This window comes from Pteropus alecto, unplaced genomic scaffold (genome assembly GCF_000325575.1).
Source record: "Pteropus alecto unplaced genomic scaffold, ASM32557v1 scaffold101, whole genome shotgun sequence".
Classification (NCBI taxonomy): Eukaryota; Metazoa; Chordata; class Mammalia; order Chiroptera; family Pteropodidae; genus Pteropus; species Pteropus alecto.
The window spans coordinates 7,770,715-7,783,628 of NW_006432945.1; the positions used below are offsets into that span (position 1 = coordinate 7,770,715).

The 12,914-nt window shown below is 43.9% G+C and overlaps 1 protein-coding gene across 4 annotated transcripts in view; it reads left to right on the top strand.

Moving 5' to 3' along the window:
- The window catches only part of COLGALT2 (collagen beta(1-O)galactosyltransferase 2), an 88,064-nt gene that overhangs the window by 60,185 nt on the left and 14,965 nt on the right, over window positions 1-12,914 (top strand). For all 4 annotated transcript variants that reach the window (XM_025043884.1, XM_025043885.1, XM_006907743.3 and 1 more), the window contains exons 7-9: window positions 6,605-6,681; window positions 10,255-10,361; window positions 12,199-12,331. In XM_025043884.1, the coding sequence (XP_024899652.1) occupies window positions 6,605-6,681; window positions 10,255-10,361; window positions 12,199-12,331 (317 nt within the window). The remainder of the gene's footprint in view (window positions 1-6,604; window positions 6,682-10,254; window positions 10,362-12,198; window positions 12,332-12,914) is intronic.

Below are 12,914 nucleotides of genomic sequence, written 5' to 3' on the forward strand. Positions count from 1 at the left end.
AAGAAAATAATTGGAAATAAATTTTTGAGGGTAATAGTGCAGAAATATAGGCTGAAGGTCCATGTAGGATTAATAAAAGGATGATGATGATGAACTAGTACCTGTAAAGTGTTCTTAGGAAAAATGAACTAGATATTGAAAGTACTTTGCGCAGCCTCTGGAACCCAATGAGCAGCGGATAAATAACTGCTGATAGGCTCTACCAAGTGAAGCATTAGAACAGGGATTATATTCCTGTGCAAACATTTAATGCCTTCCTACAATGGTTGAGTCACTCTGTGAGGGTATTGTGGATTCAAAACATTTTACATCCAATTCTCTGCTCTGGGTGTTTATATTTAACTGAGGAGACAAGACAGACATAAAAAGACTCCAGCGATGCAGTATTGTGCTTTGTGAAAGGAGCGGCTATAAGGGCAATAGGAATTTAAAATAAGGAGAGATTGTTGTAGGCTAGTGTCATCTAGGAAAGTGTCGAGTCCTCGCGGTTCTCAAGCTGAGCTTGGACCGCAGAGTGGAGTTTAAGCAAAAGGAGTCATGTGGCGAGGGCACCAGTGGCAGAGGAAACAGACTGAGCAACAGCATTGTTGAGAAAGCATTCTCACCCTGGAAGAGAGTTGGCTTTAAACAGAAGGAAATACAGTTTGAAGGTTGGAGTGGCTTCGACGTTGTAGTCCTTGATGCCCAGCTAAAGCGGCCATCAAGGTTGTAGTCCTTGATGCCCATCCGAAAGCAGTGAGGAGCCAAGGAAGGTTTCAGAAGAGGGAGTCGGGCTACGAGTATTTATTAAACACCACGTTCCACGGATCATTCAAGATGCCAGGGACACAGCAGCGAACAAAACTGACAGATGCTCCGCTATCGAGGAATGTATATTGCAACACGGAGCGATGAGACGACAGGTCCGGGAAGCAGCCACAGGGACGTTCGGGGGAAGAGTGTTTCGAGCAGAGCAACGGCACGTGCAGACGCTGCGAGGGAAGAAGTTGAGGCGCTCGGGGAACAGAAGGCCAGGGTTGGAGTCTGCGGAACGAGGGGTCGGGTAGAAGGAGATGAGGCATGGAGGACAGAGCGAACGCGTCACGCAGAGTCTGTGGCCATAGTAAGGCTCTGCCAGCCGTCATCCTGGCGGAGCCATGCACAGTGGAGGAGGGGGCGGGCGAGATGTGATTTATACACCCAGCAGGATCGCTTAGACTGCGGTGTGTGGATCCTGAAGTTTAGGGGGGCCCCCAACACCTCTCTTGGTGAGAGATGGTGGTGATTGGGGTGCGAGCCGTAGCAGAGAGGTGATGAAAAGCAGGATTTATGACATGTTTTGGTGGTAGAGCCAACAGGACTTACAGAGACCTGGCTGCAGGTCACGAAGGATAGAAAGGAGTCGAGATGGCTCCGGGATTTTGGCCTGGTGTACCATATAACGAGATGGGAGAGGCTTCGTGAGGAAAGATTTGGGGAGAGACGTTTTGGTGATGTAAGCTTAAGATATTTATTGAACGTCTGAAGGGAAAAGTTAGGAGATTTAGCTATATGAGTCTGGAGTTCAAGGAGAGATTCCAGCTGGAGACAGACATTTGAGAGTGATGAGCATTAAAAGGATATTTGAAGCCATGGAACAGTGTGAACTCGTTTAGTAATAGAACATCAAAAGAAAAGAGGGAAGTGAGGAGAACAGATCCCTGGGGGAGATGAACAGCCCGAAAGCTGGAAGGAAAAATTGAGACATGTTTCAAGAAGGAGCCAGATGCTGCTGAGAAGTCCAGTAAAATGAGGAGAGGGAATTGATGATTGGTTCTGTCAAGATAGACATCTGTGATGAGCTTGATAAAAGCTACTCAGTACAACGCTGGGACATAAGCCCATGGGCGTGGGCTGAAGAGAGGACAATGAGGACATGAGAAAGCGGAACCTTTTGGGAATGGAGAATAGAGAAATAGGACGACGGCTGTAAGGGAGAGAGATCAAGGCAGAGGTTCTTTTGCTTTTAGTGCTGCTTATTTTTTAAGACCCACTCAGTACAATGCTGGGACATAAGCCCATAGGCGTGGGCTGAAGAGGGGACAATGAGGAGATGGGAAAGCAGAACCTTTTGGGAATGGAGAATAGAGAAATAGGAGGACGGCTGTAAGGGAGAGAGAGATCAAGGCAGAGATTCTTTTGCTTTTAGTGCTGCTTATTTTTTAAGACAGGATTTTAGCATGTTTGTATGCAAATGAGAAGGACCCAACATATAAGGAGAGCTTGATGATGTAGAAGAGAAGATGAATCGTAAGGCTGAAGTCCTTGAGAAAACCCCAGAAAACATTGAAGAGGTTGTCCTAGAATGGAACAGGGTTGCTTCTTCCACTATAACCAATTGGAGAGGCAGAATGTATAGGTGCAAATGCAGCTGGGTTTGTAGACTCGAGGCCGAAGGAAAAGGCACCTGTAACTTGACTTTGAATATTTACTCTATGAGGTATGTAGGCCAATCATCAGCTCAAGAGAGAGGTTGGAGATTTCAGGGGAGAGAACGAGGCGTAAAATAGATCTCTCAGTAAGTGGGAAAGTAAATTTCTCTGTGGAAGTATAGTTGCATCATTTGGCAGTGTCGAGTGCCAATTTGACATCTGTGGTTGCAGTTTTGAAATGACTCAGTCAAAACAACTGTGTGAATTTCTCTTGCAGTGTTTTTCTTGGTGCTAAGTGGACAATTGAGTTTAACCAGGGTTGGAGTTTTACCAGCAAGATCAGTGGAAGAGATTCAGGAGTCTTTGCAAGGAACGAGTGAGAGGGTCAGACCATGAGATCCAGGCTGGGTACCGACGGGAGCGAGGACGTGAAGGGTGTGATGGACGCAGACACGGCAGCTGGGCACTGAAGGAATGATTGTGGGTGTTAAGGTCAAGGACCTGGAAGCCACAGGCTGTTGGACAGATCACCACGTGGATGCCGAGGTTTCTAAAAATGACGGCAGGGACAGTGAGACCATGAGCCAGAGGCTGGAGTCATCAGTGGCAGAAGGGGTACGATTAGATCCAGGATGCTAACATTCCCTCAAAGACTCTGAGAGTTTTGAAGGATGAAAGAGAAACGGTTCGGAGTGAGTTGAGGGGTATGAGAAAAATCAGTTTCCGTTCTGACAGCTGAAAGGGAGGCAGTGTCCTCAGAAGAAAGCCAAGTTTTAGTTAAAACAAAAAGGCAAAGAGACATTCAGAAAACACAAAGGAAATGAAAATGTCAGAGAACTTAGGAACTGCAGACTGGAGTTTCAGAGATCACAGAGGGAGGGTTTGGGTGGGGTGGGAGCTGGGGAATAACAGTGGCCAGCGCTTGCTAAAAGCACCATGCCTATCTGCACTTGTATTTCCCCATTAGTGCACTAGGAGCTACACAGAGACTTTGTGGATGCGCTTCCTGTACAGAAAATTTGGGGATAAATGGCAGGAGGCTAGATCTTGTAAAAATGATAGAAATAAATGGGCTTTGAGGTATGAGGAGATCGGTCTTGTAAATCAAAGCATGAGGCAATGGGCAACCTTAGGTGCTTCTTCTCCATGACAACATTTTGAGGCAACAGAATGTCATGTAAAGATTATTAAGAATCCTGGACCTGAAGTCAGAAGGTCTGAAACTGAGTTCCCGCTCTCAGTCCCCAGTCACTCACTATTTGACCTTGGGCAAGTCCACATCTGTGTCAGTCTCAATTTCTTCGTCTATAGTATACATGCTGTATGCAAATCATTTTCTTCATCCAAAAGAGCAAACAAACAAAAAAAAAAAGGGAAGATATAAAACGATGGGGTGAATACGAAAGCACCTAACTAATTGCAAAGCTCTTGACTATTACGGTCGAGAGCAGAGCTTGTTCTTGAGGAAGAAAATTGTTTTGATAACAGTTCACACTTGAGTTAGAATGAGGCGAGACTAAGGGCACATGAGCGAAAAATATTAAAACTGCCCAAGCACGGTGAGCGAGGACCTGAGCGAGGGTGGGGCTGCGGCAATGGAAGACGTTTGGGTAAAAGTATAGAAAAGGAGCGTTAGGATTTGGGCCAAGCACAATCTCTCAGATACTTTTCTGAGCATGACTGGGCTGGTACGTTGTACGCTGGATGGCGTGTGCTCCAACGTAGACCCCAGAAAGAGCAAACAGGGATGGTCAGCCAGGAGCAAGGACTTAGCTAACTGAGCCCAGTTGCCCTAGGCCAATTTGACGCCCCGGGCTAGTTTTGGGGGTAGAGTAGGGTGGTGGTCAAGGGTTCTGGGGCAGGCGTCAGACCTAGATTTAAATGCCAGTTTTATCAGCTCTGTGACCTTGGACAAGTTATTTAAGCCTTTGCTTCCTTATCTGTAAAAATAAGGGCACTCATACCTATCCCACCAAATGGTTGTGAAGATTAAATAAATGTGATTACAGATGTTAAGAGTGTAGCCCAGAGTCAGTGAGTGATAAGAACTCTGTAACTGTAACAATAGCCAATCTCGTTCCTAGATCTTGAAACTATCCAGGTGCCAATGAAGCACATTGTCCCAAGTGGTGGTGCAGGGAAGGAGTCGTATGGGGAAAGATTCAGTGAGGGACTGGATAAATTATGAATGACGGAGTCAGAAATGACCCCAAACAGAAGCTGGAATATACCTAACCTTCAAGTCTGATGTCCCCAAAGACACATCCCTTCTCCCCACATAGTAAGTCTCTTAGGCCTAACTTGTATTATTTCCTGTTTTTCCCTATGACTTAGCTCAGCCTTTAGTGGCAAAACCCAGGCATATTTCTTACATTTTTACTTAATGGTGGTTTTCAAGAGCCAGCCACTTTGGGCTTTTCTGGGACACTTGTCCTGTGAACACAAGACTACCCATGTCTGATGGAAACAAAGTGACTGAAAGTAGTCTCTTTGGCTGAAAAGTTAAAACCACATAGGCCACGTGAGAGCCAAACAGAGACCAAGAGTGTCAAAATACAACCCCTCCCAAGTCTAAGGCCCAAAGAGGGAGAGCCAGACAGCTCCTCAAACATTAACAGGAAGGAGTTTGAATGCTAAGTTTCTCTTAAAAACCCAACTCTGTACATGGTGGACCCTCAATAAATATTTGTTGATTTTGAAAGAAACTAATAAGGGTTGGGGCGGAGCAGAAAGGACCAGAACATTCTGGGCTGCACTGCGTGCTCACAGAAATGGAGCTGTCAGGTCAGGGTTGAGCCCAAGTCTTGTGTTTGGCTTAGGAGACCCTGTCTCGCTACCTTCTAGAACGTCACATCGTTTGATCATAAGTGAAACTGGATGTCACAGTTTCTCTTTAATATCCCAGCGAAGGGTAAGTCGATTGAATAATATCCTTTGGCATGTGTCTCAGTGAGAATGAGCGAAGTTACGCTGGTGTATCAACGAGCGCCCAGGTCTCCCTGGCTTGCTACAAGGGCTCATTTCCGGCCCTGCGAGTCCGCAGTGGTCCTGGTGTCCTTCGCGATCAGCTGCCCGCCGTGTGTTGGCACGTCATTCTGGGCTGCTTCAAACTGTGGCTTCTCCACGTGAACATGTGCCACTATGATTGTTGTGGCGGGGCTGGGGCTGGGGTCCGGGAAGCAGCAGCGATTCACATCCCAAGACTAACTCCAAGCGTGGGGCTCTGCCGACTTCTCATCTGCCTGGAATGGAGGAGAACAGAGATTAGTGAAGACTAGTAAGAGCCCTTACCCATAGTTCTTCAAACGACCCAGTTGCCAGCTTTCATGTAAAATTTTCTTTGTACTATCTCTTTATGAAAAAAACAACGGAGTACTTTGAATTTGTACAATACGAAAAATCTTCAAGACTGTTTCAAGTTTCTAATCAATATTGCTGCCAACCTTTGAACATATATAGTTTGTAAAGAAAGCTTTTTTTGAGTATCAAATAAATAACATTTTTGTTACTTAAGATATGATGTCCTTCACATCTGGAAACTTCCTTGGTGGCCCTGTGCCAAGGTCTAGGACATAAGCTGACCCTCAGAGCTGAATTTGTGTTAAAATAAAGGACTTTTTGTGTACCTGTAGCTAAACCTTCTTGGGTGGGATAAAAATAGTCCTAGACCTTGACGATTTTAATTGTATAGAAAAAATCTGGCCAATTTCTGAGCTCTTTCATCATGGGCCACAGCAAGTAACAGCTAAGAGTTATTGAGCATTTACTATGTTAATACACTGCGGTGACTGCTTTGCACACAGGTATCATTTAAATTTTATAACATCTTAAAAAGATAAGCTTTTATTGTCCTGATTTTACACACAAAGAAACAGGCTTAGAGAGGTCACCTGACTATTCCAGACCTTTACAGACCAGAGTTTAAACCCAGAGCATCTGACTTCAGAGTCCTCACCCTTAGCAGTTGCCCTAAACTACCTCCCACTCCTACAATAAGTCTTAATGGAAATGCAGCAAGTGCTGCCATCTGCATGCAAACAAGTGCTGTCAAAACCAGCACCCTAACGGTCAGGCTTCTCGTGTAGCCAAGCGACTGAGCAGTTACCCCTGCCCTGCGTGTCCAGGTGACATTCCTGAAGAGCAGGTGTGTGGATGGAATTCTGTTCTCTGACTCTCACTAACAAAGCACTCTGCGTGTTTCTTGTGTCTTCCAGTTGACCGTCCTCCAATGGAACCCTCCCAGTTTGTCTCAGTTGTCCCTAAATATCCAGACAAGATGGGATTTGATGAGGTAGGAAAGGTGTCTGTGTGTGTGTGCGCGCGTGCTTGCCTGTGCCTGTGTGCAGCGTGCTTCTACATCTACACCGAAAACCGAAACACAAGCCTGAGCATGTGTGTGAGAGCCAGCAAGACCGGCTCGGCTACTAAAAAGGCATTGAGGGCTTGGGAAGAATACTCGGTTTTTGTTGTGCCTCGGTTTCCTTTTCTTAAAAAAAAGAAAAAATGGAGCATCATGATGAAAGTGAATTAATCATTGAGTCAGAAAGTTACTATTTAGTAGTGAAAGCGAATTTGATAGTTTTTCCTAAAATATTGCCGTATTTTATCATCCTTTTATCAAGATTCAAGGGTAAGGTAAAGAGGATATATGTTTCAGGAATTGGAGTTTAAGTTGATCTTGAGTAGGGAGAAACTGTTCTGGAACACTCCGTGCTTTATTTTTCTCTCTGCTGTTTTTTCACGAAAAAAGGTTGGAGGGCAGAGTTGAAAACACAAAGAAAAAGAGAGAAAAAAAGCCTGTTCTAAAATTCTGCCTTTCGTCAGGCGAGACCTTCATAATAGCTCGCTGAGGGCCGTATTTATTATTGAGTTTTGACTACATAATGAATGAAGCAAAACTATAAAGAGATGCCTCTCTATAATACGCACAACACATTTGATACTTGACAAGTATCCATTTTGTGAGTTGTGACTCTAAGTCACAGAATCCTTCGTGGTCCCTCGTGTCATGTAGTTGCTGATCAGCATTCAGGAGCTTGGTGATCTAGAATCTTTCACAAATCCTGAATATGTTATGGGCCAAACTTTGTGCTCTGTGCTCATTGCCACTGCTTCATCGAAAGAAAATGCCTTATCACCTTGTACCACATATAATACATGTCCCCAAAGTACACCCATATTAAAGAACTGCTGGAACTAGGAATTGGGGTTTTGTCTATAAAACTGATTCAGAGCTGGACTTGGGAAGGAGTGTTCCATGAATATTAAGTGGAAAAGAGTCAGCAGCTATTATGCTATGTCCACGGAGGGCAGAATAAGAGATGATTTTAAGTGTGGGAGAGAGGAATTAGACTGAGGTATACATAATTTTTAAAAAACGATCAGGGCTGCAGAGAACGTTGGCCTCCCTACAGCTCTCACAGCTGAGTTCTCTAGGTAAAAGAACCCAAGAGAACATCTGTTCATTTTTCCTTATATAAACACATTCCTATGAGAGCCAAACCAAAGCAAATAAAATGGAACAAAAACAGGATCTTCTAGCTCAGGTGTCCCATTTGGGAGTGGATGTGAGGACTGGGTAGCTCCTAGAAGCCTTCTGAAAAAAGCCAACTATGGGAAGTGACACAGGCTCAGGGACGCTACTTCCCTGAGCCCAGAGGAATCATCCCTCTGTCTGGAACAGAGACAGGGGCCTTTCCAACCCTCCCAGTTCTCTGTGACCTTATTGGTGGTGTCTGGCTGCATTTGACTATGTGGCTCTCTCTCTCTCTGTTTACCGTTTGCTGAGTATGAGCGAGTCGTCTGTGTTTTTTCTTCATGGCTACAGTTTTTATTACACTTGTCCTGGCAGGAGCTAGAACAGAATTGTTATTTACTAGAGTTGTCCCGGGCTGGAGGTCTCTGGTTTGAGAAGACTTTTTTTTGTTGCGTTTCTGTTAATTTTTGTTTTGTCTTGTTCACACTCTCCTGGAGTGACCCCAGGTAGCTCCGCGTGTACACATGAGCAATGCCCTTTCCACGTCTGTAAAATTGGAGGGGGTGGAACGTGGCCCATCGCGGTATGATTCTAAACAGGAAGAAAATGAAATATAAAAGAACACACCCTATTAAGTCATAAAATCCCAAGCTAACGAGGCAAATAGAGTCACCACAGACATTATGTTTTTGTTTTTTTTTTTAAATTATCCAGTTAAGTAAACAAAGGAGGTAATGAAGTCATGAGGCACCTAACCCACTTTGCCCTAAATCTGGCAGATGACCTCTTCGAAGAGGACGTCCTGCTCCCCCATCAGTTTCTTTGGCCTTTATAAATGAATGAAAGTGAGAAGACTTTGTAAGGAAGGGGTGACATTTTTAGCTAGCGTAGCTTTCGATCTCAGTAAAACATAGAGCATATTGATGACCACATTTTAAATGTGATCCAAAGCTTAACCCAGTGTATTCTGAACTCCAGGCTGGTTATAAGACATAGTTTCTTCCTTCTTCTGGATGTAGCATAAAGCAAACTTTACCATAAACCACATATCATAGAAGTTTTAATCTGTACTAGACTCAAGAAATGAGTTTGTTCAACTACCTCTTTTTTTAAAATAAAGGTCTGGAGCTTGAAACATTACCTGTCTTCCTAAAAGTCACCTAGATAGTTAGTCAGGGTGAAGCTAACATCATTTGACATATTCCTGTAGGTTTCTCCTTTCTCATGCTATATGTCATCATTTTTTGGCTAGCAGCTGAAGTCTCCCTGTCTTGGGGGACTAGTTTAATGTTCAAAGTGAGTTTATTACTGCTCGTAGCCAAAAGACCTTTTTAAAATACTAATTTACCTAAAATAGCATCCATGAGGCTTTAGGTATTTCTGTGGCTTCTTAAATCTGGGAATAGTCAGGACAGCCTCCTCATCTGTAAGTCCTCGTCGTAGTCTCATGATATGTATGTGTTTCGTGCAGCGACCATGAATGCAGGGGCTAACGTGAGGTACTTCTGGTGGACCCAGCCTCATCGGAGGAAATCTGAGTGCAGATTGTCTGGGAGTTCATGGGCCAGCAGGGGTCCACGCTGTAGTGTTTCCTACAGATACACGTGACGTGGAAATGAAGCCTTTCCATTTCTCCCTCCCCTTTTCCTCAAAGGCCTAACCCCAAGGGCCGAGCCCCTTCTCCTCACTTCTTGCAGAAAAATTCCTTTGTCTCTAAGGGAATTGAATTCTGGCAAAGAAGCTACTAAAATTGAGACCTCGATAATTCGGTTTGGAACTTTTGTAAATAAAACGAATGTGTGAAGACCAGATTTTTCTTATTCTTTGACTGACTTTAAATTTTTCTCCAGTGGATTTACATTATAATAATAGCCAATATTTAGTACCGATGAGATAGGACCTTTATTATCCCAGTTTTACAAATGAGGAAACCGAGGCTTGGGAACTGGTCCAAGACAAACACTAGTAAATGACAGCCAGGATGCCACCTCGGGTCTGCTGATAAACTTAACCACTTGCCAAACTGCCTCCTATCCCTTGGCGCCTATGTTTCGGGTTTAATTCACCACTGGCCTCCTGAAGAGTAACTTTTTCAACTATCCTATCTCAAGAACAAGGCAAACATGTTAATCAATGAGCATTAGAGAAACAAAGAGAGGGACCACTCACTGCAGATGGCTCAGCTTTTAAAGTTATTCCGTTTTGATTCAAATCTCTTGACCGGTATGAAATACAAACAAATCTTCACCAGGGCTTTCTCTGTCATTGCCACGCCTCATTCTAACAAAACGTTAAAACTTTGGTCCTTACATTTGCTTAAACCCTCAAACAGCCTGAAGTAAGACTTGAGTAACCCATGTTTCTCTTCTTTTTTCCTTTCTGCATTAGATTTTCATGATAAACCTCAAACGCAGAAAAGATAGGCGGGACCGGATGTTACGCACCCTGTATGAGCAGGAGATTGAGGTCAAGGTTGTGGAGGCCGTTGATGGAAAGTGAGTCTGCTTTTTTTTTTTTCTAAAACCCTTCCAGATGTGCTCGGAGTGGCGACGTACCCTCTGACAGAGTGGTTCGGGGTGGCAGGGATGTGCGGTCATCAGAATATAGGCCCATTTTTATAACAGCCATGTGCAGCTTACTTTGAGAGAAACGTGACTTGTAGTGGAAGCTAATTTCACCGTGTAGAGCAGATCTGAAGTCCAGTCACCGTCCAGCCATCTCTGGTCTTCGTTACGCCGAAGGCTCGCACTGGAGATGATGTTCTCCCATCTCTTGGGGTTCTTGTAATGTAGGGATGGTTTCCAGCTTTCCGTAGTGTATTGGAAGGAATGCATTCAGAGTTGCATTCAGAGCCTGATTTAAAACAAACTGTTCATCATTTGTTAAACTTGGGCGACCTGAAGAAAATAAATGGAAAAAGTACATAACTGTTGCATGAGATCTGCCTGGGCTGATTACTTTTCCCAAGAGTATGGCAGGAAAGTCACACGGGGTACGGGTTAGATTCCTTCCAGAGTTCTTGTTAATGACGTCGTGATTTTCTCTTGTTTTTCTTTGCTTTGCCCTCTTATTTGACACCCTATTTCAAGACATACATTTTTGTAAAATCTGCAGTTTTATGTTGTAGGTTAGTTTGGAATATGAATGTTTCTAACAAGGATGGCTAGAAGCTGTTGTGGAAATTCTTATGACTCCTTTAGAGAATTTCATCGGTGTTTCTCAAAGTGTGGCCTGGACCCCATGGCAGAGTCCCCGGGGGCCGGTGAGAGGGCAGCTTCCTGAGCCCCATCCTGAAACATGATCTCCAGGGCTGCCAGGAATCTGCATTATTTAGACACTTTGAGGTGATTTTCTCAGATAATATTGCCACATAAAATATAGGACACCCAGTTAAATTTGTCCCAAACATTGCGTAGGGCTTCCTTATACCAAAAAATTATTCATTGTTTTATTTGAAATTTGTATATGTCAACCTACTGCCTTCTGGTTTCTAATGAGAATCACTTATTAATCTTATTAAGAATACAGTTGACCCTTGATCACTGTGGAGGTTAAGGGCGCTAACCCTCCCCAACCCCGCACAGTGGAAAATTCTAATGTAACTTTTGGCTTCCCCAGATCTTAACTACAAATAGCCTACTGTTGCCCAGAAGCCTTACTGATAATATAAGCATTCAATTAACACATATTTTGTATGTTATCTGTATTATACTATATTCATACAATAAACTAAGCTAGAGATAAGAAAATGTTATTAAGAAAATCGTAAGGAAAATACATTTACAGTATTTATTGGAAAAATTTCTGAGTATAAGTGGACCTGGAACAGTTCAGATCCAGGTCGTTCAGGAGTCAGCTGTAGTTTATGTGGTGATTCACTTCTCTCTTACTGCTTACACGATTCTTTCTGCTATTTCTGTTTTTAACCTTTTTTTAAAAAATTTAGGTCCAAAGAAAAGACACACACACGTACACAATTCCTCTCCTTATTCCGTCCTGTCCTTATTCTTGCCAGTATTTAATGCTCTCATTAAAACCACTTTCCTTCATTAGGAAAACACTGTTTCAAAGTTGTCAAAAAAAAAACAAAACAAAACAAAAAAAAACCCGATGATATTTAGAATGATGGTGCATTTTATGAGGAATACACAAAATATAAGACACCCTCTTGTTTTCACAAAGCTCGTAACGCCACCACGACACGTTAACCCTGAGGAACACCTAAGGAATTATGGGAAACCTGTGGATAAAGGCCTCTGGGAATATACCGAACTCTCCTTCTGGCTTCGGAGATGGGACCATCTCAACGTGTTCGTTTTCTCTGTCCTGCAGGGCACTCAACACAAGCCAGCTGAAGGCCCTGAATATCGAGATGCTGCCCGGATATCGAGATCCCTATTCCTCCAGGCCTCTAACCAGAGGCGAAATCGGCTGCTTTCTTAGCCACTACTCTGTCTGGAAAGAGGTAAATAACGCTGTATTTAGACTTGCAGCTTTGTAATGAGGAGGGAAGAGTGTGGGACTCTGCAGGTGAGTTAGGGCCAGACCCGTAACTGTTCTGGAATTACGCCTGGAAGTTGCTGCTGTTGCTTCGTGTCTTCCTCTGAGATGAGGCCAGCAACAAATAAGGAGGGCTAACCTGGGTGCCAGTTGGGATGATGGCGGGAGAAGATACCTGAGTTCTGGGGGCCACACTCCTATCGATGCATTCTTATCCTTGGTAGGAACGCCTTATTCATATCTAGCATGTCTTCATCTATTAAATGATTTCATACAGGAAGTCACGCAGAAGACATGGGAGCTGGGTCAGGAGGGATGGGGCCATTTTACCCAAGAAGAAATAAATATGCTGTCCAGGCGAGAAGTGGCGGGGGCAGGACTTAAACCCATACCTTACACATTAGACATTAATGGGGTGCCGTTGGAGCCTAGGCTTCCTGATTAGGGGACGATTCTCATAAGAAAAGAGAAGGTCTCTAAAGAAGGACCCCTTGAATGCCTTCTCTCTTTGAATGATCCAGTCTATGCCCATCTTTTCTTTTTCTCTT